Genomic DNA, 27,730 nt, shown 5'->3' with positions numbered 1-27,730 from the left:
TACAATAAAAAGATTAGGACCCTTTTTTCATCATTTTTGTAAAACAAATAGGAGGAAATCTGTTCCCATTTCTAGTTCTGTCTTTGGAGGACAGTCGTACATACCACCTCAAACCATTTGACCAATGTGCTGAAATTGGGGTTCTTCTTGTAGTTCTGGATGAGGACGGACTGAACACCTCTCCCAGCACACTCGATGTCCACACGGGGTCGATCCACCTGGGCCAGGTTAATCCTCTTTAGGTCCCTTAAGCCCCAAAATAAGACCTAAACCGGACCAAAGCAATCTCTTAATATGTCGTAATCGAATCCAAGATGTTAAAAAAAAAATCTCACCTCGATGCGGTAGCGACTCAGGACAGGTCGGATACCCAACGGCACCGGGATAATTGGGCCTCGCTCGGAGTCTGCTGGTCCTTCGAGGGGAGGAAGATCGGCCGACCCTCCTTGACCAATCTAACGGGTTCAGAGAGGACATTTTATTCCACGAGGGTTCAACACTCTTTGATTTGTGTCATCACAGACTAATTGCTTCTGAATAAGCATTAATTTTAACCCGAAGAATTTTGTCAATCATATGGACTTTGAGCGATGCAATGCAGTAGCTAGCTGTAGATGTCGGAACAGAAACCCAAAGGACGATCAAAGTTTGGTGTGGGACCATTTTGAAGTCAAACAATGAAGACGTTGTAAAACACGTTTTTATAAATATAGAAAAAATACCTACAATTCAACCTGGCCCAGACGAGCAAAGTTAACACTGCAGCATTTCTTCAACATAGATTCAGGAGAATGCTTTCAGAAGTTATCTAGCTCTGAGTTACTTTAGTTTGTTACAGTTGTCTTGTGCTTTTTTGGGGGGAGAATGTGAAGAGGTATTTTGACAAAAAGCATGCCATAGACATTTTATTAAGGACACCTGGCTTTAAATGGTGGGGGAAATGCCTCGCATGTCTCCTTTAAGTGATTGGTTGAAGGTCAGGGAAGTGAAAATGGGATGAAAAGAGGAGAGAGCACCTTTATCTGAGGAACAGCAAAGTTATGGACAGCAATCAGAGCTCGTCTAATCTCTTCGCCATTGAAAGGTATCTGGAGGGAGGAATGGGTGGTTTCACAAGAGTGGGAAAGAGTGGAGGGCCACCCAGTAGTTCACTTTAAATGGAAAAACAAAGCTTTGAAAACAGGAAAGCAACCGAGTCTTTAGAAATAAGTATGGGGGGAAAAAATGCAAGCTCGAGAATGGAAAGCCATATGTTGAGGATGAGATACATGTTTTCCTAAATCATTTCAGGTTGCGGTTTACCTGAAGGAGCTCAAAGGCGGCCAGCAGTTCTCCAGCAGTACAGTTCCCTCTGTAAATCTGAAAGTACTCCAGCTGCGGCGGAAACCTCGGGGGGCCGTAGTGCTCGTCGCACATCTTGATGGTCGGCTTGGCGAATGTCCGACCTATGAACTCCGCCTTGCCCTGGACTCGGCACCGTGGCAATGGACAGTGGGAGACAGTCACAAGTGACAAGCGAAGGGACTTAGGTGAGGATGTAAGAGGGTGCAGTTCCCTCTGCAACCCCCTTGGTGGCAGCGTTGGTTAGATGCATATGGAAAGTGAACTGGGTGGTGGGGGTGGGGGGTTTCTTGCAGGGTATTCTGTCTCAAATTTTGATTGGTTACGTTTTAATGGGAATTTTCAGGAATTTGGGGGAATTTATTCCAATAAACTGGAAACTTTCAGCAAATGAAGTGCTTTCTTCCTTACTAGATTTCGCAGCATAAAAGGAGTTTGCTGATTGTCTTACAAGTTGGTCTCATTTCAAACCAGACCTTTTCCAGGGAAAATCATGCAAAGTGAATGAATTTGTTCAAGGATCCACGTTTTGACATAATATAACCTTCATTGACTCTACAGTCAATGTTTTAAGTAACATTTTAACAATGCTAATTGCCATGCACGCGTAGGAGAAGTAAACCACTGTATGACAAAGCTAAAATAGTAAAAACTACTCACCCCAGTGCGGTATTTATAGATATGAATTAATAAAGTGCAATGCTGTGTGCTAAAATAGAATTACGTTGCTCATAGTGAGCAGCCTGACGCTTTCCTGTATGGTGATTGGTTCAATTTCAAATTTTATGTTCCTCATCACTTTGCCATCACTGGTGTGGCATCACAAAACAAAAGCGAAACCCACTTGTAGCGTTATTTACGCAATGCTACCTCACGTTTTTGTCATACCTATCTTAATTTTATATTTGCTGTTATATCAAAATGCAACATTGCTTTTATGTTTTCACTTATTTTTAGAATGTTTTTATTTTTGTTTGCCATCTATCCATCCATCATCCCTTCTTCTTTCTTGCTCTGTGGTTCATTTCAGATTTCGAATGTCTGTATGCATAATATATACTGTAAAACTGCAGAATGGACAATAAAACTTCTTTAATCGGAATTATTTAGATGCTCACTAAGCCGAAGTCAAGCGAGACTTGCTGGCGTGTTTTCAACTTTAAATTGTAACACTTTTGGGACTTAAAATTGTACCATGGGACGTTACAATGTACTATTCACAATTGGACTCCACCCAAAAATCTTAATTATCCTTGAATTCCAATACAAACTGTCAAAGTTTGAAGTCCCCAAATTCCCAATATTTCCATTACAAATCAAGTGGAAATGGCAGATTTTCTACACCTACCGTACAGAACAGAGCTCTAATACAAATGTTCCATTATCAATGTGGTATTATACGGTATTAACTTTTTTTTTTTTTTTTTTTCTGCAGGGGGTGGTGCATGCACAGCAGTTCATGCTACATCAGCTATGTGATTTCACACTCTAATTCAGCATGGACAGGATGTAGGAGTGAGGAGCACAGAAGGTCAGAACATGGATGGAGAGGCAAAAGGCTTTCATGAGCACAAAGAGCCGACCGTCTCCTCCCCCCCCCCGCATTTCTCCGATGTCATTGGCCGTAAATCGTACCACTGTGTCTTGGTCGTAAATTTCCACCACGATGATTGGCGGGTCGTCTCTCAGCTCGCTGGCCTCCCCAAACAGTTCCACGTCGTCGAAAACCAGCAGCTGGTCCCAAGTGGGGCACAGGGTCTCGCTCAGAACCTGCGGTGCATTCAGGAAAGGGGAGGTTTAAGTGGTTCTCAACCGTTGACACCCTGGCACCCGCATTTCCCTATTGCTCAATCCACTCACTTTTATAGACGTTCAGAACAAATTGATCGGTCTTTGAAAACACACCTCACATTTTCAAACATAACTCATGCTTCCATATGCAAAGGGCCTTGTCGAGCACTTTATTGAGGAACTGAGGATGACCATGACAACTGCATGTACACAAATGACTACAGTAAAATTGAACTCATCACAATTGGCACAGTTGAGATTCATTGTTGTAGAGCAGTTTGCAATTGTCCACACATGCGTGGCCTTACCTCCGTGACCTGACTATGAGTGGAGAAGAAGACTCTGGCAAAGGGGTCGGAGAGGCCGCTGCTGTCGGCGGCAAACAGGCTTCGCGCTTGGTACATGTGCGCTCTCAGCTGGAAAACCTGCTTCACTGTCGGACGCAACAACATATCAGCTTGGAAGCCGCTTATTGAAAACCTGAGTGCGCGCTTACTGTTGTACACTAGGCTGACAGGCGGCACCGAGTGAAGATAGCGGTCTGTTTTCGCAACTTTCAGTTCTTCAAAACCGTTGGGAAGACCACTCAGGAATTCTTTCCTTTGCTTGTTGAGGCCAAGCCACAAGTACAACTCCAGCTTAGCCTGGACGGTCCAACCGGCTGGGCCGAAACCCTTTTTACCAGGCAGCTGAGGGAAAACAACAGAGGTGGGAATAAGTCACTTATGTGCAAATCGTTAAGTCTCAAGTCTTAACCGCCAAGTTTCAAGCAAGTCCCAAGTTACAAAGTTAAAAAAACCATCAAGCAAACCAGTCAAGTCATAAAATATAAAATGTATGCAGTATTCACACATTAGCCACTTCGTACTTACTATCTCTACTTGCATTGCATTAGTTAGCTGTACATTTACAGTCACATCTTTTTTTCCAGTGGTCCCAAACTAGTCTTCGTGTTGTCTATTCCTAGTCTTCTTCGTGACACAACTGACACGAAGCTTAGCTCATGTTTGACCAGCTGCAGGCGAGCAAAACTATGAAGTTAATGCAGCCGAGCTTGTCTTTGTGGGTTTTGTGACAGAGGACGTTAGAATTCATAGTTGTTGTGTCTCTGATCTGTGTTCTCTTCTTCCTCATGATATCAATTGAATCACAAACGACAACAATTGGGAGCGACCACATACCTTGAGAAAGACAGCTTTGACTTTCCCGCAGTCTTTCCCGGTCTCCTCATCCACGACCGAGTAGAGGATGTCTTTGGAGGGAATGCGGGCGTACGCGATGCGCTTATTGTTGCTCATCATCCACACGAAAACATCTGGGATGCTGTGTTGTGGCTGGACAAGAATCATTTAATGACTTCGATGACGTAAGATCATTTTAGAATTGAACAGAACGGAATTTCGACCAAACGTATAGGTCACGTCGCTATTTCTGTTCTGCATTCAAATGTATACCTCGTCAGCGAGGAAGCGAAGCCTCTGCAGGAAGTTTTGGGCCAGCTTTAGTTTGTCTTTCACTGTGTTTTTCTTCACTTGCATCCTCATCTGTTTGGCCTGCTGGCCTATGTTGTCCTGCAGGAGTAGAGTGCGCAACCACGACATCTTAAAATACACTTTTGAATGTCTGAAAAGGCAATCCTTTGCGACATCATTACCATTTCTCTCATGCAGGACTTGAGTCTTTCCCGATCCAGTTTGGTTCTGCCCGTCTGGTTTATGTCCTTGTTCGCCAAATTTACAAACCGACTAGGGAAAGAGCAAAACGTATACAGTGAGTGTTTAAGAGCATTTATGAACCATTGCCTCTTTGCTACATAAGACACAAGATGGTAGAGATGGCAAAAATATTCACACTCTGTACCAGAAGTAGAAGTACTGATTTAACTATTAAGTCGAATTACAAAAAAAAAAAAAACTACAGATTGTGAAATGGGCATATACAATTATATTTAAAAAAAAAAATTTTTTTTTACTGTCAATTATATACTGAATTAATTATAAATAAATAATTATATCAAAACGGAAACTGTTTTGATAACGTGGTACGACAACAAAACCACAAAACATCTTTGCACACAAAAATGTTTTCCTCTTATGAGCTTTTATAGCACTCGTGCTGAGAAGAAAAAAAAAAAAAAACATGGCTCGTGTTGGCTCAGATTTGTATACCTACCAAATGTTGTGCCCCCCAACGTTGTAAACTGACTAACAAAAAATGCTAAATTAGCTAATGACAACAACAGAAAACATACGTAGACCTTTCCTGTATAACCACACATGACAGTGTTTTTTTTTTTTTTTAAATATGCAAACTACTTCTTTAAGTAGAATAACTTGGTACGTGTATTTAGTTACTTCCCACCACTGCATGACGGTAGCAAATGTTGAGTGACGCAACGCATCTTACCTGCAGCCGAAGCTCAGTTCCTCGAGGACTCCTCTGAGTCGGCGCTCTGGAAAGGCCTTCTCTGTCTTAATGATCTCCTGAACATCATTTACGCCCTCCTCCTGTGCACGGGAAACGGCAAACAAAGAGAAGAATATGTAACACAAAATGGCCTTTCGTCCATTCTCTTCAGTGGTCAATAACTTCTGGGCCCCCATGCTGTCTGAGTGAGCTAATAGGATTCCATCATTCTGATTGGATATCATACCATAAATAGGGATAAGGTGTTAGAAGTGAGCACTGACCAGCTTGTCGGCAATCTTGTCCATCATGTTGGCGTTGTACAGTCGTCGTCTCTGGTCTTGCCACCAGCTTTTGATGTACACACAGGGTTTCTTCTCAAAGTACGGAAGGTGAAAGTAATTCCTGTCAAGTTAAGAAAAAATAAATAAATAACCTTGATTAACCTTATTATGCCCACATCTTTTCACATTTTTATTTGAGAGGTTTATTTGAACTTTTTCTACAATTAGAATCCAAAATGGTTGGCGTTGTCTTTCGTAATTCTCCAGGAAACCAAGAAGCGGCCTTGCTAACACAGATTTCCTCCATTTTTGTTTCTGCTTTTACAACCTTCACTTGGAAATATTTGGGTACCTTTTTTTTTCCCTCCTGCAAAAGGTACAAAGTCATCTTGGAGTGCAACAGTTCGTCTTCTAGGATACGTAGACATGAAGTAGCTTGAGCTGACCTGTCCGTGACGACGGGCTTCACGGGAGGCGTGCAGGAGACCGACTCCAGGTGGCTTTCCTCGTCGGCCTCGTCTTCGCTCGAGTTTTGGATGAGCCCGCTGTCCTCCTCGTCGCTTTCGCCGTCCTTTTTCTTCTTCCTCGAGGACGATGGCCCGCTCGTGCCATCTATCTGGTTGCCGTAGTTACCTTTGTAAGGGGGTGTATTGATACAATGCTCTCAGGGTCAACCTTCGCACTTCTTCTTTAGCTTCAACAAGACGAAAGAAAGCAACTACTTTACCAATTGTGATCTCAAAAGTAATCGGCTTGTCGCCGATCTTTCGGTCAATCATGGTGGCTTCCAGGAAGGCTCCGAAGAGGAAGAACTCCTCCATCTTCCCCGTGGCGCTCTGACAGGACGACGGACACAGGGGCAATAAAAGAAAACATCACATTTTTATAATTGCTTTTATTGTAGCACTGCACAAGTGGAAGAATGTTTGTTTCTCTATTTTTTAACTCCTCGGCTTTCATTAGAATGCGTAATTATTAATATATGCGAATGTTTAAACTTTGTCAACATAGGTATTATATTTGGAACAACCAGTATTTTCACCTTACTCAGCACCACAAATGGCCTTTGTTAAATTGTTAGAGCAATGACTACTTAACCTATTTGCCAAATGGTGCAGATCCAGACGACATGTACAAATCACAAATTATATTTTCATTTCTTTAGTCTGTGAATAATGAATAAATGCCTTTGTATCTGTGGATAGATATGAATTAATCTGTTGTCTTTGATGTCTGTGCTCTACTGGGTGCCATTCTAGTTGCATTTTCTTCGTTGAACTGTGATGTACTGTTTATTGATGTTTATTATTTGTACTTTTTATGCGGCAATAACTAAACTAGCATTTGTCGTAATGTTTGTGAACAAAAGTTACCATTTCATTCATTAGATTTTATTAAACGGGGACAGAAATAACAAAATCTAGCGCATCTGTCACACTTTCATTACCACATTTTTATACATAATTATATCTTGATTGAATTTGCTATTTGTAATTATCATTTTTAAACCGATGTATCTTGTCACTGGACTTGTGCTGAGTGTGTATTTAAGCCTTCCTGGAGAAACATGAATCACCTCTTGAGTGAGGAAAGAGACAGCCATATCGTTTGCCTCAAAGCAATTTAGCGTCTAATATTTCTGACCCATCTGGGCCGTTAACCACGCCAATAGAGCAGTGGACTGTGGAGGGGGGGAGGGGGGGGAGATAAAGAAGTGTCCTGTGGGCTTTCGACTGTGAATTTAGTTGCTTTACTCTCACCTCCGAGATGTTTGAGATGGAATCCGTCTGCACCTCGGTTGAGCTGAGGATCTCCGGGGACGTCGTGTCCAGGATCTCCACGGCGATGGACAGCAGCAGACGGGCTCGGAAGGATACGCCCTCGCCCAGGCCGTCGTTTAGGTCCTGGTGCTCGTCCATGAGCGTGTACTGGCGCGTGGAGCCGTACATGTTGGCCCAGGCCGGACCCAAGGTAGGCAAAAACCCTAAATAACACATAGGAGAGAGTGTGTGTGTGTGTGTGTGTGTATATATATATATATATATATATATATATATATATATATACATACATAAGGTCAGGCAATAATTCCCCATAAGAAGAGTTTCTTAATCCCTAAGTGCATTTTGTTTTGCTTTATTATACGTATATGAATGCATGCATTGACCTTTTAATAGCCCTCCTCTGACTTTATTATTGCCCCCGCAACGTGGATCAGGTGGCTAGCACTAATTTGCATATATAACCAGAATAGGAATTTGGAGGAAAACGAGCATGATTAATGCATGTATATTGACAGCTAATCAATACTGATTTGCAACTAACGTGTTTCTGCTAACCGCCCGTAACCTCACTGTTTGACCTACCTTTGTCGCCCTCATTGGATATTTTGCGCAGGTCAATGAAGTGGGTTCCTATGGCAACATCATTCACCTTATCCGAGTCACGGATTTGGACCTTCATGCGTTTGCAGAGCGGAGGGAAGAGCTCGGTGAAGACGATTTGCTCGTTCCAGATGGGCTCATAACTGCTTTTCTGGACCGAGGTCTTCCCCTGCGGACAGAGCACGCTTTGAAATCAAAGGCAAAAACCAGGGTTGTTGAGTTAGTAATATTCGGACAGAAGCATTGGGACTTGGCTTTTTCTGTCATAGAAATTGATGGAATTGGTTTGATGAGGTTGAGGTTGGGCACAACTGCGGACGAGCGGTTAGCACGTGGGTTTTCATTGAAGACTCAAAATTTTGTCGAGTATTATTTGCAATAATTTAACCATTTTTCCACTGAAATCCGTTCCTTAAAATGTCTGTTTTTTACTTATTTATTACATAATTGGTTAATTTATTTATAAAAATAATAAAATATGAGTCAAATGTATTTGTAATGTAATAATTGTAGATTTAATTTTTGTTTTATTTATTTGATTGACGACTTGGTTAATTCATGGGAATTCAATTAATAAAATAAAAACAAAATACAACAATTATTATTGTCCCAATACTTTCGTCTGGTTAGCAGTGAGTCCAGTTGTAGAGGAAATTTACTTTCTGGCCAGAAAAGTACACTTGAACGTAAGGGTCCACCAGGTCCCGGTTCTCTCCAATGAAGGCCTTCTTGACGTTAGCCATGATGTTGGTGTTCATTTTTGGAAGGCCCTCGGCGCGGTAAACCTTCACGTAAAACCTCGCCCACTGACGCTCTGCCGGGAAGCCTTCGGGGAGAAGCAGGTTCCTGAAAGACAGAAAGTAAAGAAGTACAAACTCCAGAAGCGAAATGTTTGTGTGGAATCCATGTTCTTAATGATTTAGATTTTCAGATCAGATTGTGCTCCTTTTTTGGTTTATTCCATTTTATTTATCTTACCACAGTGTAATTCAAAAGACAGTTAACGCAAGAGCTAATTTTACAATTGGAATCGGATTCGATGTTTTACTGTACCACAAATTGGTATCATTAAGGACAGGGGTACATTGGGGTCATCTTCACCCATGCATTTCTTTTTTTTTATTTTTTTTATTAACCATTAATCAGTCATTGCAATAAATCTTCTCGCCTACCCCTCGACGTCATCCTCATCGGTCTCGTTGGCCTTATGCGGGGTCTTGATGTTGTCGCCTTTGCCCACCACGGCGATGTCACATTTCAGGTAGCCTTTGCACGCCGCCGTGATGTCAACGGGGTCGGACAGGATGGCCCACTTGTGGTAGAACTGGTGCTCTGGGATTCACGTCAATTGTACCGTCAATTTACCAGTGGAAATTTGACAACATTTTCACACCTGTACGACGCTGCCTCTCGCAGGTCAGGTCAGCCTTGGTAGTTGGGTTTTGTGGGAGGATTGTTTGGTGGAAAGTCTCATTACTTTATGTTTGTGGTTTGCTGTGTTGGTTATCTCGAGTACACCCCCCACTATAAAAGCAGTGAAGACACTGGCCATTTGTTTTCGCCCCCTCGTTATTTGTGGGGTCTCTCACGTTTAAAACATCGCTTAAGATGTTAAAAATTGTTCTGCGTGTACCCCACTTCATATAGCAAACTAGTTGATACTGACTAAGCTGGTCCTCTCTTTTAAATCCAGCAATATACAGTAACACCAACCTGCTTACACATTATAATATTCTTTTGGTTTCTTGCCTACCAGGCTGATGGTAAACAGTTCCGACATCCATCTTGAAGGTTCCCACCAGCGTTCCGCTCCGAAGAAGGTTTTTAGAGTGAATAACCTGAGCGCAGAATGGAGAATTAAATATTAACGCAAAGTGCAAATGCTGAATAAACGGTTGTTTCGGGGATATGCTATAGTAATGGATAATTAATATGATTTTGCAGTAATAAAGGTTGAGAGATTTTCCTTACCGAGAGCTTAATGATCTTATCAAACATGACATCAGGGGGGACGTGGAAGTCAAAGACAAAATACTGCAGAGAGAGGAGAAGAAAAATGGGGGGTAATCATTTTATATAATCTTAGCGCTCAGTAGACATAAATATGGCGTTCAATGGCAGAATTGAGCGGATAATAAGAGCTGTGATAGTGATCTTTTCGTCATGGCGTCGGCACTGAGTGTGAAGAGAGTCAATCTTGGAATCACATTTGGTGTCATACACACAGTATAGTCCCGCATCTCACATCATTTCATGGCGCCATACAAATCCACGAAAGATAGAAAGCTCCTGTGAAGGGTGAGAAAATAGTCTCGAAAGCTGTGAGGGCCATTATCCTGACAGGTTTACCTTTCAGTTTGTGTGCCCGGAGGGGTTTTTGGTCCCAGACCAAAGAATCGATAGCAGACAAACTCTCACTTCCTCTTCTCTCCACAGGACTCACAAGCCAGAGGTTGAGCTCAGCGTGAGGCTAAGAAGCATCTTGCGACTAAAGTGCTTCGGGGAGTCTTCACTGTGAGCTACTTTGCATTGATGAGGAATTGAGAGCATCTACGCTACTATAGGGTAGGTTATGATCCAATGCAATCCTACACTACAACCACAAATATATATATATTTATATAAAATTAAATCACTCACTGCTGATTTCAGAAACATAGTTGGACAAGCAAACAGAAATGTTTCCCTATTTCCATTTTGGCTTACAGCTTGTGTTTTTTGCAGCCGCTGAAAACACATTTCCATTTTCTCCTTTCCCGAAGTGAGTTGCGCCGTGCCTGTGAGGATAGAATTTAATTCACTGACAAAACAATTAATGGCTCGTGTTTTATTGGAGCTAATTATGCAGTCGGTTTGTGGCCATGGGGAGTGTTTGAGCAACACTACAATTTCGTTTTATGTAACCTGGACCGCTGTGTTTCTGCCTGTGAAGCATCGGCATCTCACCTCATTGTAGTAAGGGCAGTTGGTGGACTCCTTCATGGACGTGTGTTTCTTCTCCTCGCCAATCTCCACACACACCACCGGGTCCATGTTGAGGCCGATTAGCTGGCGGGCCTCGATGATCGTGACGCTAATCTGATGGGAGACGGGAATCCGTCAGTTAATGACGCGACGCTCCAACGATACGAGCAGACCAGCTGGAACACGGGCATCTTAAATAAATCGTGCGAGTCATTAACCTCAACATAATCGAATATTCCCCCTGATTCTTTGCTTTTCCCAGACTTCCATTTAACAATGACGTCTCCCGAGGCTAAACTAATACAACATTTGAAACACAAAGCCACTCTGGTATAATTAACCTTTAGATGAGATGAGGGGCAGACGTAAAGGCTGAGTGGGACAGAAACCATTTACTCTTTACAATAACATGCAATTAAATGGCAAAGGTTTGCAGTTATTGATTATGTGGATCTAATCCATCCATCCATTTTCTGAGCCGCTTCTCCTCACTAGGGTCGCGGGCGTGCTGGAGCCAATCCCAGCTATCATTTGGGCAGGAGGCGGGGTACACCCTGACCTGGTTGCCAGCCCATCGCAGGGCACACACGAACAAACAACCATTCACACTCGCATTCACACCTACGGGCAATTTAGAGTTGTCAATTCACCAACCATGCATGTTTTTGGGATGTGGGAGGAAACCGGAGTGCCCGGAGAAAACCCACGCAGGCCCGGGGAGAACATGCAAACTCCACACAGGCGGGGCCGGGGATTGAACCCGGGTCCTCAGAATTGTGAGGCAGACGCTCTAACCAGTCGCCCCACCGTGCCGCCCTAATACAACTATTTTAAGATCATTAGTAAGTTTTAAGCAGAATAAATATACTATATTATTACTTTAAGATAAGGAACTGGCAAGTTAGTCAAGCACACAAACCTGGTAATCCACTGGTCGTCCAGAACTTGGTTCTATCTTGATATCTGGTTTGGACCTGAACAAATGAGCACATTTTTATTTTTTTTTGGGGGGACCATTAATTCATTTGTATTTCACTTAATGTTAATGCTTTTTTTTGTCATATATTTACAATGCATTTTGTATTGTAACAAAAGCTGAGACCTCTTATTGGAGATGTTGGTGGTGACGGCAGTGACAGAGGCCAAAGAGATGGCGTCCGGTTCCAACATTCCAGCGAGACGCATCGCCTTCTTGTCCAGGTCCTCCATGTCCAGCACTGCCGGCTCATCTTAGGTACAACATATAAACGTCTTTGAAATGTGGATCTGACAAGCACTATAAAAAGTCTCCATTTCAGTTCCATGCGCTGAGAATTTTTCTGCGTTTCGATTGTAAAGGTTCCCAAAATATCCAACCAATACTGCCCCATTTTTAGTACCGTTTCGTTAGCGTAGCATTTGCTGTATGTTCATCGCACTGCTTTCGATTGATTGTTCAGGGAGAAAACACTTCTGTGTTACAATGCAATGTAAAGAATACAACAGAAGATTTGTCTTTTACAAATTGGTGGGGGAAAGGACTTTATGCTCCGTCTTTCATTATTTATAACGGAAAATCTCAGCATTGAGTGATGTGTTGACATTGACGTTAATTGTTCCTTGTTTCATTCCTCGGTGAGTTGTCTTGCTGCTATAATCTTAATCCGAACCAGTGGAGAAACGAACTGAACTGTGCCGCTTGGTGAAAACCGTGAAAATGTCCACGAGTGGAACTCCCCAAAGTGGTACAATTCTACTCGAAAGGCCTCAAAAGTCAAAGATTATCACGAAGTTGTCTTTTTCTCGATGTATTTATGAAATGCAACTATGGGACAGGCAAACAACTTCCTGTTCCTTCTCCATTACAGATATCTTCAAACAATGAGGAGTTTTACTTTACATTTTACAATTGAAACCGAGTCAATGGGAAACATTTGCACATCCCGGATCGGAAATACGTCACGAAATCAGACAACACGGATGAATGAAGCAACTTTACATATCAACAATTAGATATATTATTCATTCTGCTCTTCTAAAAATCGACATACATACTGTATTTGAAAAAATATTCTTTTCTGTTTTCAATATGTTTAGGTTAATTTTGTTTGACTTCAAGGAAAGTAAAATGGTGACCATCGTTCCCCTCCTCCAAAGATTTACACATTACATAAAAAAGACCAAATCGGTCCCAAGACTTGTTCTTTTACCTTTCTTGTGATCATCTTTTGAGCTCCTGATCTTGCCGAGCTTCATGGCCGCAAACACGCCTTTCCCCGATCTGGTGGGGAAGACACGGGACAGAGGGAAGCGATATCATGAACTTGTGCTTGATTCTCCAAACAAGTGCCCTTGAAAGTGACCTACTTTCAATCACTGGGCCCGGAGCCACGAGACTGACTGACACTGATCAAGAGGCAACCAAACACCGCCAAGTCAATCATACCGACTCGGCACGACACTGAAGTCCAGCTGGTATAACTCCGAGTTGGTGCCAGCCGCAATTGGTCAAAGCCATAAGGACAAAAACAAGTGTCCGGTTTCTCCGCATTTGTATTATCTGGATCGCATATCCCGGCGACTACAAAGAGTTGTGATGTCACCGGTGACAGCCCACAAATGAGAAGCCTTAATTATTAAGAATGCGCGCTCCCATCCAATTTGCTGCGGCTACGGATACATGTCGGGAAATTAATGAATGCGCTTTTGCCTTTGCGTCCTCAAGCATTCACAGTCGGGGATACTGTATCTGGGTCCTGTTTCTGTTGTGATCCCCCGTCCCACTTGTGGGAAAGCTGGCGGGATGTTTCGAAGAATGCCGTGTCAGTGATCTTCACGGTGAAGTTCAAAAACACAATTTTAAAAACAAACAAACAAACAAACAAACAAACAGCTGCATCTGAATAAGTAAGAACATCGCGGAAACTTTCACTCGCTGTTCAGCGGAGAAAGTGGAACTCATGTACATACAATTTCATGTAGATTCATGATACACAGAGTGAAATATTGCACTTTTTTGGAATAAGTTTGATGAATTTTAGCTTACAACTCACAAAACCCCACAATATAAATACTGGAGTTCGGTAGGAATTGGCCATCTGAAAATGATTTTCCTGTGTTTAATGAGTTTACTGAAATAAAAGAATGTTTGTACTTATTAAGATGCACCTGTATAAACATGGAGCTCAGTGAGGAGTTAAAGAAATGAGGAATAATTGTGTCATTCCTCGAGAGCTTTGGTGTGCTAAATACAGTACACTGACAACAAATATACAACAAACGCATGGTCTGCAACGACAAAAGTCAAACAGATGGATCTACATGAATAAATAACACCATCGCATGAAAAAAAAAGCATTATTAATGTCCTAGCTGGTCCAATAATAGGATAAATCACTAAAGTTGGTCACCGCAGAATAAGTCCTGATTGTAAAGTCCCTCAGAAAGCATCACAAAGTTTGGAGAATGGGCACATTAGGAATTTGCACTCAGGATCAATAAAAAATGATAAATGCCCCACTTTACTTTCACTGACCTGTGAAAATAGTCCCAAAATATAAATGAATTGATTTTTTTTGGTTACAGTTTTACAAACATGGCTTTAAACAAAATTCAATTGGACATTTTCTGCATTCACAGAATAAGAAAAGAGCCAAGAAACATCACAAAAAAGCAGAGTAAATACAGCAAAATGCCTACCACATGAATCAACGGAGGGTGCAAGGTCACCATAAATCCTTTTTATGAACTATTATGAACGTACAATATTTGTCATTCGCCGAGTGCCGGAAATCCAAAACAAGCAAGCGGACGAGACCAATGAGTGGTTGATGCGCGGATGGAAGGAGGGAGGGACGTGTGGAGGGAGGGTACGGGGGATGAATAGGACGGAAAAAAATTGGAGGTCATGTGGGTGGTTAGCAGTGGGCCCATACATCAATCAACAACCTAAACAAACATCGGAATCCGATCGCCGACCGAGCAAGTAATAAAGTACTAAAAAAGTAAAAGTAAGTCCAAATAAAAGTAGACTAAAACTCTCACTTCATGTGTCCTCATCCATCATGTATGATTATGCTGAGCACCCGGTTTATTGTTTTTAAATTTGACTGTAAGTGCTAAACGGCTCTTTACGCTCGCACGACAGTTAAGAATGCTTCACATCCTTATGCATGAAGTTGACCGTCTCCCTCTCCAATTGGTTACATACTGTCACCCGTCATGAATATTTTAATTAGTTGTACAGCATATTTATTGCTTGTTTTATCATACCGCACCGATTTCTACACGCCTCGTAGGCATTTCTAGCCTCGAGCAACCTTTAATCGAATCTCAGCGCCCCTAAAATCTGAGAGAAAACTGAAGGTAAAAATCAAACGCCAATACGGCACATTAGCAGACACAGTAGAAGGAGCGACAGAGTTCATCGACACTTTGTCAACACAGACGTGTAGGACGTCAAGATGAAAATGAACTTCGCTGTGCTTATGTGGTGTGGGGGGGGGGGGGGCAAATCAATAATAGATGGCAGCATTAATAGATTGCCTTGCATGCACGATGTAACTCAACATGTACACAACGGAGCCTATCTTTCAAACACTTTCAAAAAATGCATGTACATAATATGCAAATGTGTTGCTAAATAGCCATGTGACGAGATGATGATAAATGTCGATATGCCTTTGTGCATTTACGGATGACATCCAGTATGATACGGGAAGATTGTTCTTATTTTCACTTATTTACTTTGCCTCAACCAATTCCCTTCTGCATTGTAAATAGTGCTTGCATATTGCAAGAATAAAAATGTTTGTTGTTTTTTCAGCGAGGCAATGGAGATGAATGTGCACATTTGTATTCTAAAGCGCATCAATACTTAACATTTTTGTAGTGGTTATATTTGTCTTGTTTAGAGCAACTGCTCCATAGCAGATCTCTTACCCTGAGTGCAAATTCACCCACTCAGGAGTTGATATATTCACTAGGGGTTAAAACCAAACAAAAAACTGCAACCAAAAAAGGAAAAATACATTGGCCGGGTTTACCTGCAGAATATTTTGTCATTCTAATTGAGGTGCAACAGATAGCAAAAAAAAAAAAAAAATGTGTTAAGGGTTGTGTCATAAATCAACCTGCAGGCCCAGAGCCCACATGGGGGCAGGTGGAGAAGAGATGGTCGCCTGCAGCAGCTTGCAGTACAATGCCTTTCAATTTCGAAGAAGCTAATGAACCATATACTACATATACTACGTACTGTACCTTGCAAGATTCCTTTACTTGACTGCTGTCAAGTCAAATTTAGATTCCTGAAGAAATAACAACAGCACGAACCCTTCTGAAATCAGCTTGGATGGCCTTTAAGCAGCAAGTCAAACATGAAGAAATGTCTTTCCCATCCGTTTTATTGTAGCCAAAAGCTCCACAGTCATTCACCATTATTTGAAGTTGGCTACCAAGCAATTGTGTAATAACCACACCAAATGAGAACAAAAGGGATCATACCAATGCATCACAATCGCTCTGTCTACATAATAAATGAATCATAGTTCACAAGAATGATAAACGAGCGTACTGATATGAAAATATGTGTGTAATACATTATTAGCAATGTAAAATTGACTGAAATCTTGCAGCACTTATTAAAAACAACATGAAAGCAAATTTCTTCTCTTTGTTCAGGAACAAGGATCCAATAATGCTCCGTTGTTTTTTTTTATGGTTATACATGCTTTCTTCTAATTAGAATAACAGTATTGAATAATGTGCTAATTAATTAAAGTGGCCAGTTTTTTTTTAAGATTCAATTAAACACGCATGCATCGCTGAGTGCATTTCAAATGGAGCACAAAATTCTTGAATATCCTGAAATGTCAAGATGGAAAAAGAGAGTCACGGTTGTAGTTTTGTGTCACATGATTTGAGCTTTACGGTCACAATGGAACATTTGAAACTATGTTTCCACTTTCAGTCTTCCATGTACTGAGCCATTCAAAGGGGGGTTACATTTTTGTATTTGTCTTTTTTTTTTTTTTTTGATGCAAACTAGAGATTACTATAAGGTGAGCCCTGGAAACACCTGGTATGCATTTGAAAAGTTAATCAATGCAAAATTGCGGGGAGACCCTTCGCAGAAAAATGAGACGCTCAATTTTGGCGGGATGAACTTTGACAAGAAGAACACGAAGGAGCAAATGTATAAACCCTAAATGAGAGTAAATTGTGGATTAACCACACACAGTAGCTCCTTTGTCACAACGATAAAGTAACAGTGGCAGATATTCAAGCTGTCTTCCACAATATTTTTTCCCCCCCAAAGGCGTTCAAAACAAAAAACAATTCTAACACGTGACTGCTCTTTGATACATCTTCACTGTTCTGGCGGAGTTGTGTACAAGAGGAAGTAAAATCAAAATTCGGAGACTTCTGCACGTTGCCGCATTAAGAAGAAAACGGGATATCAGGTCTCCGTTTGAGAGGACGGGTAGCTCCCAGTTTCCCAGTCTTTAATCTCTTATCTTTCAAATATGCGATCTGGCAAAGGATGGGGAATCTTCTCATGAAAAACAGGTTTTGTGTCAGCATACTACCATGCTCAATGACACCTCTCCGTTGGGTGGTTTCCAGCTGTTCTTTTTCAGTTGACCCTGAGATCCCATCTACTGCAGAAGTGTTGTGGAACTTAACCTCAATATTTCTCTTGCATGTCTTTTCAAGAGTGCGCGCTGTCAGGGCGTCTCATGTTCTGTTCCTTGCGGCTCGTAAACTGAAAATGTCTGACTGTAAGATGATGTCACTCTCTTAGTGACCTTATCTGTGCCTCGAAGGGTCCAGGGATCTAGTCCAATTGCATTTGCCGCATGAAAAGGGAAAAACTGTTTCCAAGACGGTGATGATTACAGACTCTGGGAAAAGGTGATAAAGCCTCTGAATAGGGATGTCTTTGTTGTAAGAGTGGCAAACAGAAGGAAGGATCAGGATCAGTGAAACTTTCTTCCCCATCTGTTGTACATTTAGCCGGCGGACAGAACTGCGCTTTGGCGCACGAGGAACTCTAGGATGTACTGAACACATCGATGCCCCTTCCAAGGACACACCAGTGGCGCCAGTATTGGAACAGAAAGTACTCATGCTTAGCTCTGATAGACACAATAAAAGTCGTGTAGACCTATTGTGGTGTCTATTGCTCATCTGTTACCAGTACAAGTTCAGAATCGTAATGCATTTTGTTGCATTGCAAGAAAACAACTGCAAACACAGTTGGGTTAGAATTAAAAAAAAAAAAAAAAAAATCACAGAAGAGAATGGCCCCGGTCCAGGCAGCAGTTTGTCGTTAAGACTGAAATTGTACTTCGGGGATACATTGAGGATATTGATCGCAATCACATGTAAACAGATTGTCTATTGTAGTTAATTTTGTCCTGGTCTCTTGAGTGAATTGCAATTCCTGAGGTGGTTTCCTCGCATCCGTGACCATCATGTTTATCTCTTTTTCAGTACAGTAAAAATAAAAATACAAAAAATAAAAAAATAATCAATACAAAATACCTGAGGTGCAACGAAACAAAACAGACTTATATCTGCACAGAAAAAGCTGTGAAGCACAAAGCCTGACAATTGGCAATTTACCTGTAGGCCAAGCTGCAAAAGACATTCTCTTGAATCATTTTCTCCTCCTCCTCCCCTTTAGAGGAGTAATACCGAATTAATGTCTCCAGCACTGTCAAGCTTCATTGCGCGAGTGGGAGCTATTGACATTTGTCAATTTGGAAACTTTCACAAAGCACATTGGTAAAAGTTTCTGTCTTGAAATCAACCAGCAATGCAAGAAGGAGAGGGTCGTGCAACGAGTATTGAACAAGGCTGTTGTTATACTTTCGTCAAAGATTAATCAGGCAGCTTTTAGCAATTATTTTTGCCAGATTTCGGTTAGCCATCATGTTCATTCAGGCACGTCGGACTCACTTTCTGAACGTCGGTATGGATCCTTGCAAAGATCGTTTTGCGGAGGCCCCCGATCCGTGGCTTTGCCCCGACAGCAAGCTGTCTGTCTCGAAAGTAAACATCCCGTCACGGTCGTCGGGAACATCCAGATACTCTCCGTTACTCCGCATGCCCACTGTGCCATCCATCGACTGGTATCTGATCTCTATGGTAACGCTGGTCTGAAAACCAGAGAAAGGACTGGTTAGATTGCATTGCATTTATGAGTTTGGGTTTCTTTGACTTGAAGCTTTCCTTTTGTGAGGAAATGTCATATCCTCTCCTGGAATACTAATTTACTTTAAAAGGTTATTGGGTTTGTCAAATTAAGTCGAAGTTCTGCTAAAACCAAAACGTTACATGTATTGCCGTCATTGTTTTTTCTAAACAGTTGAAAAATGTCAAATTTACTAAGGTTTCCCTCAAGCTTAGCAACTACAATTGAAATTAGATACAGTCTGCTTTTATTTCATTCAAGTGCATCTGGGAAAAAGGCCAGTTGGCTATTTTGTGGTAATAGCTATAACCATGAAGTTGTAGTTCCTTTTTAATTATTGTCATATACATCAAGTTAAAGACTGTAATACAAACAATGCTGAAGTAGTGCATTTTAGTAGTCCAAAAGCATTTATGTACTGCATTCACAACTGTTGTTTTTGTCTTTGTCTTAAAAGCCATAAATGTGCATAAATTTAGCTTATTCATTATTTGTCCTGGCACAGTTGCAGTTACACATTATTTCAAGCACCTTAAGGCTAACTCGCGTCTTATTTGAGATTTAATGTATTTCATTGTTTGTGAAAACAGCTGTCATTATCCCTGTGGTGCCTCTGTGGTGCCTTCTAGGGCAAATTTGCCCTTCAGAAACAATGGTGACAATGTAGTTTGTCTTCAGTATTCTTCTGACTTCTATATTTTTTTTTTTTTATTACAGCCAATTTATTGCAAGCACAAAGACTGATGAGAGTAAAAATTATGCAGCGAGCAAATGTTTTCTCTCGCTCCCTCCCTTTATTGAGTTTCCCCCCTCATATTCTCACAGGGTAATCACTCTAGTTTTATTTTGTGTGACTATAGAAACCACGCCATTGCATATTTGCGGAAGAAAGGGTTAACCTTGAGCCTCGTTTCTGCACAGCATTGAAATTCTTAATTGTGTGTGGGCACGCATGCAGCCACTTCACGTTTGCGCCTTAAAGCACTCCCGCTGCGCGTGTTGTTGTCTGAAGAACAGCACATCAGCACGTCCAGATCCTCCATCGCAACTCTGCGCCGCAGGAAGGCCTTAAACCCGCCTCATTCAGAACCACCATCATCTTCACAGTAATCTTCTACCGTTTGCCACGCTAAAAACAAGTTTCTCTCAATAGCTATGATTACCAGTGTAGCGTATATTGGTCAAATAAAAATGTAATTAATTTAGGAGAAAAGACTAAGCTGGGCTAAAATAAATGAGTCAGAGCGAGAGAAGGCAACGATTTCCCCAAAATGTGTGTACAAACACTGTACAACTCCGATCTCACCTATGCTAGATCTAACGCAACATGGAAGGTGTCCTGACTGATTTGAATTCATTTGTTGTTCTAAGAGTTTGAAATTATATTAAACACTTCGGGAATCATAATTTGTGGTAAATTCATTTTTTCGAACTATCAATATAGGCAATTCAACAAAAAAAAATCAGGGAGGGGGGTGGGGGTGGGGGGGGGGGGTTACCAACAATATCCCAGGATAGAGTAAAATAAACTAAGTAGCTTTTTAAGGAACTTCCCAGGAATGTAAAGCGCATTGCCATTGCACTGTTGAAACACTAAAGAATGAAAGAATTCGAGGCCCTAATGTTGGTTTGCAGCATATCGCAGCATATCATTGGAGTCCCAAGATGCCATACAAATATGTCCCCTAGTGAGCAGTACAGAGTCGACACAAGCAATTTAATTAGATGTGAGTAAGTGGGCCAGGTCAACATAAAAAATGTGTGACCGATGACTACTTATGCTGAAAAAAATAAGCAAGAGCTCACCCATCTTAAATGGGACACATTTCGTGTTTGAGAAATGTAAAAGCTTTGAGTTAACGAGGCAGCTAAAAGTCTGATGTACATCATCAGAGAGTAAAAAAAAAAAATGGAATTCTTGTCTCAGTATTCACACAATTAGCTTTGGGCAGTTTGCATCATTGGCATCTGCAGTTACATTAGTGTCCTGTGTACTCTAGTATTTAAATACATTTTGGTGGAATAAAAAGACATTATTTACTTGCTCAACTTTAGAATGTTCACCAAAAATATTCCCGAATCCAGACGTACGTTTATGGATGTGTTATTATCGTCGATGAACGTGTCAGTCAGCTCGAGCTGCCCCTCCTCCGCCACCTTCTGGAGCACCATGCAGAAAGTCCCCACGAGTCTGCAGGGGGGGGAAAAAAAAAAACACACCAATCAATAGTAATACACACCATGATGTGGTTTTGTCCTCCACCTGTGACATGTGCTGTCCTGCTGTAGATTGTAAGGACATATAACCATTATTACAGTGTATTTTAATGCATGGGCTTTTAAACCTCGTGTGGCGTGAAAGTGAAGAGTGCAGCAGTCACGGCTGCTGATGAAGATAAGCTGTGACGGGGGTCTGCTGTATTTGTCATCATCTCATTTTCAGCTCGTTACAGTTGAAAGGAAGCAGCAGCTCAACGTGACACATGGACACAGCCGAGCCTCCGTGTTAAACTGGCCCCGGGGCTAAATGATTAAAGACCGGAGCATCAATAAGCTCCACCCTTCACGGTACTGTTAATGGTACTGGAGAAATGTTTCTCCTGACTCTCGCATGTCTTTTTTGAACTTGCAATCAAATGAAGATATTTTTCGAAGAAGCATTTTCCAAATTGGATTGGGTTAACTCTGTTGCTACAGTAACGTAGCATCCGAGTGTAAATTTAGCTAAGCTCAACAACAGTCGTCTTGATTGCACCTCACTCTCCAGGTATGACTAATCGATCTAATCGATTAAGTTTTTACAATTAATGTAAAAATGTGTTTATTTTTGGTTCGATTGGTCATGCCTGGAGAGGGACAGGTGGATGATGTTCTTTCTTTTCTTTCCCCAATTACTTTTCACCATAGCAAGTTAATAAATGTGACCACAAGATTTTTCATTAGTTGATAGGAACAAGTACCTCATGCGCGAAGCTCTCGTTTGAGCCGAGAAAATATATCCACTTACAGCCTGCGGTGGCAGGACTATGTCCCACCGGGTCTTCGCACGGCTTTTCCACACCACGAAAATGAGGCGCTCTAACAAGGCCACGCCAGCACAAAGACAGGACGCTGCCCGTCACGTCTGACTTTTTTTTCCCCCTCCACGCCAACAGAATATCCAAAGAAAAGATGCATTTAATCCTTGCATAGACTGTGCACCACAGCCAAAGCAGACGGTGTATTAAATGATTGCTTAAACTCATCTTATTATTGCCTGCGTTAAACAGACTTCATTGTGAAGCATGCTGTTCCCGCTGAGAATCATCCCTTCTTTGCTGCAGCTTTGACTGCATGGAGCTCATTGCTACTTTTCTCGCTGAATTGGGTCCAAAATGGAAGTGAACGCAGACTTATTTTAACGCTGTCGTCTTTGTAAGGAAACTGCCGTGGTTTTTAAAACAAACAGGCTTCTAAAATGCATGAGAATTTTTTTTTTTATTATTTTACATAATTAGAAGATTTAATAGTTCCCTCAATAGGCCTATAAGTTATTTAATTACGTTTGGAAAACTTAATGACAGCCAATGATCAGAAGATGACTAGTTTTGATTTAAAGCATGCAAATAGTGAAGACAGGTAATTCCCCAAAGCTTTCAACGTGTTTGGCACAAATGTGCACTCTGTCGACACATTGAAGAGCTTGTTACTTGCCCCTGGACAAGTGACTGGCTGGATTAAGACTCCTCGAGTTGAGCATTCAGTATAATGAAATTAAATAAAGTAAAAAACATTCTCCTTGAAACCCGGTTCTGCCTCAATAAACACATGGCGTCTATTAAAACTGGATACTTAGGCATGAACATACAGTAAAGGCTATACTGCTTACATACTCTTCATATAAACGCGTGAATGAGGCACCGTTGGCTTGGCCAATTAGAGCTGTTCAATAATTTAAAACATTTCTCCAAAAGTGATTTCAGCCCACAAACCAATTAGTCAGTACACACAGTGTGGTTCTCAGGCTTGCTTGCACTCTAATGGTAAACACAAACATACTAAAAAAGTGACATTCCATATGGGATTGTGCGTATTCATATTCATTGAGAGAGTCATCAGACAATGCGCACAAACACAGGGAGCGATAATATCATAAAACAAGCACGTGCGATCAATTGTTTAAGCACTTAGCAAGCTTGCCAACAAAATATGGGTATCATGGGTAATTATATGTGCATGACTGTTTTAGCGGACTAGGTGAGATTGCACACACATAAATCTCGTGAGGAATCCAGAGTGGAATAACAGTCTTTGACTTTTAATTTTAAGACGAGGGGATGTTTTTATTTTTCAAATCAACCGTGGAAGTTAAAGTGAAAAGTTTGGTGAAAGTGAAATTACTGCGTAATGCATCCTCAGATTGATGGAATTTCTTTTTCAGCCATTTTAGCGGTTTATTTAACAGAACCAATTTTATCAACAGAAAATGGTACCTGAAATGCAAACATGCATGTGATTTAAAAACTTGGTAACTGAGTAACATATCTAATCAATTGCTTTTGAAATATTTTTTTCTAATTCAGTTATTGACAATATGAAGCTATTCACATTTATGTGCTCTTTCTATAATGCCTTACAATGACACAAGATGGCACAATAATAGAAAATTAATAATTGAGATCAAGGAAGTACTGCTGAAGTTATCTTGACCGAGGAGCTAAGTTTAGCCTGGATTGTTAGTGGGAGTTATTGAGTCTTTACCACATGTGTATGCACACGCACGATTCCAGTGCATTTATTTTTCTTTTCTAATTCAAAACATCCATCCATCCATCCATCCATTTTCTGAGCCGCTTCTCCTCATTAGGGTCGCGGGCGTGCTGGAGCCAATCCCAGCTGTCGTCGGGCAGGAGGCGGGGTACACCCTGAACTGGTTGGCAGCCAATCGCAGGGCACATACGAACAAACGACCATTCGCACTCACAGTCACGTCTACGGGCAATTTAGAGTCTCCAATTAATGCATGTTTTTGGGATGTGGGAGGATACCGGAGTGCCCGGAGAAAACCCACGCAGGCACGGGGAGAACATGCAAACTCCATACAGTCGGGGCCGGAGATTGAACCCCGGTCCTCAGAACTGTGAGGCAGACGCTCTAACCAGCCGCCCACCGTGCCGCCTAATTCAAAACATCTTAAAGCCAATTATTTTTAGGGTAATGTTGTAAAATGAGATTGAAAGGATAGTAAGCTATTTAGGGATGATAGTTTGTGGTATATTTCCAGTTTAGTGTCAGTTACCCGTGCTTTTTTTGCTGATTGTGGCAAAAGATGTGCGTTCATACTTGAACACTTCCCTTATGGATTTTGATGAGGAAGCCCCAGCTCATTGCTTCCCTCAGAATGAAGAGCTTGATTCTACAATTGTGTCCCCGTTGAGTTTTCACGTTAAAAACACATTATTATCTGCAGCCGTAGTAGAAAACTGGCCATAAAATCACGACCGGCGTGGTGGAATAGCACACACACCAACGGGCATCACTGCTTTTCCTACGTGCCGTGCTGCTCTTATCGAACGTGTGGTCACTGGTTGTGCTGGGGATGATGATGATGCACGGATGACGATGAAGCACTTCCACTCTCTAGGTGTCAAGTGTTGGATCAAGTTTAATGCTAGTCTACCAAATCATGAAAAATAACAATAAAGTAGACTGAGCAATATGACCAATAGGAGATGGTGTGTCTGCTGCTTTGAAATAGGCCTTTCCCATTTTCCACTTTGGAAACTGCACCATGAAAATTGCTGTGACAATTAATAACGTCCTTCTGCTGAACTGACACGACATCTGCCAGACAAGCACTGCACCAGAATCTACAGGAGTTGAATATTCTCCAAACCGAGGGAAGGAGCAAGCATCCTGATACCGTGAATCCCCGTTCATCATCCTGGTCTACATTCCAGATTCAGTCGCAATGTGAACACATTTGCGACACAGAGACCATATGATTTTTAAAATAATCATAATTAGAATTTCCTCTCCACCCAAATGCTTGAAACATATTGAAATTCATTAAGACACACTTTTAAACACATTGTAAGAATATCTGAACGCACCGAAAAAATGTCAAGCATAGAATGTATAGAAAATACTGCATACAGTGTGTGCTTGCGGGAGGCTCGTGAAAGTTTGTACCTGACATCAGCTCCTTCGTGACTCGTGATTGCGCTCACTGTGTCTGCGTCCTTACTGTCCTCACTTTCAATAAACGGCTGATTAAAGCATCGTCTATCACGGCACCCCGGTATTCTTTGTGATCTGATTTGTCAGAAGATCGCTGAGTGATAACTAGGACCGTGACTGGCCATCCAATAAACTTTTATTCATAATTGGCACCAGAATCAAGAGAGTTCTGCTTTCAATTGTGAGTCAAAGCATTAACTAAGAAGATGAGAATGAAAATTAGATTTAAATACTGCGGTTGTGGTTTGCAGTTCATTGCACAAACAAGGGAGTCAATTTAGTACATGCACTTGCGGGCGGGGCTTCGACCCTTTCCTCTTGAGCTGTGTCATTTCGAACCAAAACGAAACTGGAATAGGATGGGCGCGCAGATCCAAAACAACTCGGCCTATGCTGTCTGGTGTGATGAATACGACTTTACCTGTTACTGAAAACTTTGCTGTAGTTGTACACTTGGATCTCCAGCATCTCGCTGCCATCCAGCCTGCTCGCAATTGGCCATTGAAACATCTGAAAGGAGACACAACACAGACAGTTAAAAACACAACAGAACTGCTTTATTTACTCTTGGGACTAGCGACTAGGCGGACAGCAGAGATGAACGAAACAACTTTCCTTATCGATAACTATATAATTTGTATACTGTTCATCTTCAAACAGATATGCATACAGTCAAAATACTTTGATTTTGTTATCGATATTTCTATTACATTTTTTTTTGCCTCTGAGAAATGTAATGTGGTGCCCACCGCCAGTGGTGGGGCGGTGCCCTAGCGCCCTCTATTGACCAGCCGCCACTGGTGTGGACTTTGCGGCAAACATGACGGGGGTCGACCAATATTACAGATGAATTACGTCAATGGCGATTTGGGGTTGTGTGCTTTGCTTGATAAGAGTTCACAGTATACCATCAAAATCATTACGACTGTTATGTTAAGTTAAAATAAAATAGGTCCAATAATCCCCCCCCCCCCCTCCATTGCAGAGGTTACGTTCCAGATCACCCTGTAATAAGTGAAATCCGCGAAATAGAAATACCCAATTTAAATATATCTTAGCCATTTTTTTGTATAGCACTTAAAAATGTTTAGGGTCTTTAAACACACTTTTAAAACCATACAAACACATTTAAACACATAATATGTTGAGAAAGAGCAAAGGATAACACAAAAATATTGTACAAACATAAAAAAACTAAATGTTTATATTGTTGCTTTGTCTTACATCGTGAAACACGTGAATTTTGAATGAATGAAACTACAACACGCAACACGCTTATCCTATATTTTCTCTGGTTTGATGTGTCAAAAACGAAGTAAAGGACTTTCAAAGCATTGCTAATATAATCCTTCAGTATGTTTCACATTTCGCACCACCTCCATTGTGCTGCACTGTTACATTTTAGGAGACACCATGCGGGCAGAAGGGATGAAGGTTGAAAAGGTGATTTCAAACTCATTAAAAGTCTCCCGCTGATGTAGGCCGCTCATTCAAGAAAACACTGCAGGCTCTCAGGCAGGCTATCAATCAGGCCTTTGTTCATCCCATTAACCAAATCCTGGGGTTCCCCCAACTGCCTCTGTCATAAAAACAAAAACTGTACATGTGCACAGTGGTAATGTTTCATGGATCACAGCGCGTGCGGCGACAATTGAGCTAAGGATGCACACAAACACGGCAGTGCAAACCAGATTTTGTTTGTCCAACGCCTACAGACAATGGATGAACCACCTTAATTTCCCCGGAGCAAAAAAGACCACACATCAGTGACGATAAATACAGTATATGGGATCTATGCGTTGACTCTCTTCCCAACACACAAATACGCATGCATGAACTCAATGCTCCCCCCGGAAGAATTTTGCTTTTGTGACTTATTCTCAGTGTTTGTCTTTGCCTTCAACCACTGAGTGCAACAATGAACAACACAAGAATCCATATAATGTTCCAAATATGTATTTTTTTTTTTTTCTGTCAAAAATGACGGTCCTTAAGTTGGTAGGATTTTCTAGAAATGTAACACGTCAGTTACAGTAATCCAACACATATTCGCAGTTCCCTGTAAACAAATACATCTATTTGTATTCTGGAGAACGTTTCTTGAGCTGTTTGCAGAAAAATACTCACTTATGTTTTTTTGGGTTGTTAGTGTACATTAAAGAGTC

The 27,730-nt window shown here is 41.4% G+C and overlaps 1 protein-coding gene across 19 annotated transcripts in view; it reads right to left on the bottom strand.

Moving 5' to 3' along the window:
* Positions 1 to 27,730, bottom strand: part of otofa (otoferlin a) — a 51,108-nt gene that overhangs the window by 13,571 nt on the left and 9,807 nt on the right. For 9 of the 19 annotated variants that reach the window (XM_061703550.1, XM_061703559.1, XM_061703551.1 and 6 more), the window contains 27 exons: positions 25,987 to 26,075; positions 21,438 to 21,537; positions 19,112 to 19,311; positions 13,360 to 13,430; positions 12,273 to 12,399; positions 12,090 to 12,144; positions 11,153 to 11,284; positions 10,178 to 10,240; positions 9,960 to 10,044; positions 9,379 to 9,538; positions 8,866 to 9,052; positions 8,189 to 8,375; positions 7,583 to 7,806; positions 6,550 to 6,658; positions 6,269 to 6,455; positions 5,823 to 5,943; positions 5,539 to 5,639; positions 4,787 to 4,877; positions 4,587 to 4,703; positions 4,314 to 4,466; positions 3,629 to 3,821; positions 3,441 to 3,565; positions 2,977 to 3,111; positions 1,303 to 1,464; positions 1,017 to 1,088; positions 336 to 455; positions 105 to 266 (listed from right to left, as the gene is read on the bottom strand). In XM_061703550.1, the coding sequence (XP_061559534.1) occupies positions 105 to 266; positions 336 to 455; positions 1,017 to 1,088; positions 1,303 to 1,464; positions 2,977 to 3,111; positions 3,441 to 3,565; positions 3,629 to 3,821; positions 4,314 to 4,466; positions 4,587 to 4,703; positions 4,787 to 4,877; positions 5,539 to 5,639; positions 5,823 to 5,943; positions 6,269 to 6,455; positions 6,550 to 6,658; positions 7,583 to 7,806; positions 8,189 to 8,375; positions 8,866 to 9,052; positions 9,379 to 9,538; positions 9,960 to 10,044; positions 10,178 to 10,240; positions 11,153 to 11,284; positions 12,090 to 12,144; positions 12,273 to 12,399; positions 13,360 to 13,430; positions 19,112 to 19,311; positions 21,438 to 21,537; positions 25,987 to 26,075 (3,528 nt within the window). The remainder of the gene's footprint in view (positions 1 to 104; positions 267 to 335; positions 456 to 1,016; positions 1,089 to 1,302; positions 1,465 to 2,976; positions 3,112 to 3,440; positions 3,566 to 3,628; positions 3,822 to 4,313; positions 4,467 to 4,586; positions 4,704 to 4,786; positions 4,878 to 5,538; positions 5,640 to 5,822; positions 5,944 to 6,268; positions 6,456 to 6,549; positions 6,659 to 7,582; positions 7,807 to 8,188; positions 8,376 to 8,865; positions 9,053 to 9,378; positions 9,539 to 9,959; positions 10,045 to 10,177; positions 10,241 to 11,152; positions 11,285 to 12,089; positions 12,145 to 12,272; positions 12,400 to 13,359; positions 13,431 to 19,111; positions 19,312 to 21,437; positions 21,538 to 25,986; positions 26,076 to 27,730) is intronic. The other 10 variants (XM_061703567.1, XM_061703568.1, XM_061703555.1 and 7 more) reach the window with 4 other exon arrangements.

The sequence above is a fragment of the Phycodurus eques genome, chromosome 18, assembly GCF_024500275.1.
Source record: "Phycodurus eques isolate BA_2022a chromosome 18, UOR_Pequ_1.1, whole genome shotgun sequence".
Lineage (NCBI taxonomy): Eukaryota > Metazoa > Chordata > Actinopteri > Syngnathiformes > Syngnathidae > Phycodurus > Phycodurus eques.
This window is presented reverse-complemented; position numbering and strand designations above follow the sequence as displayed.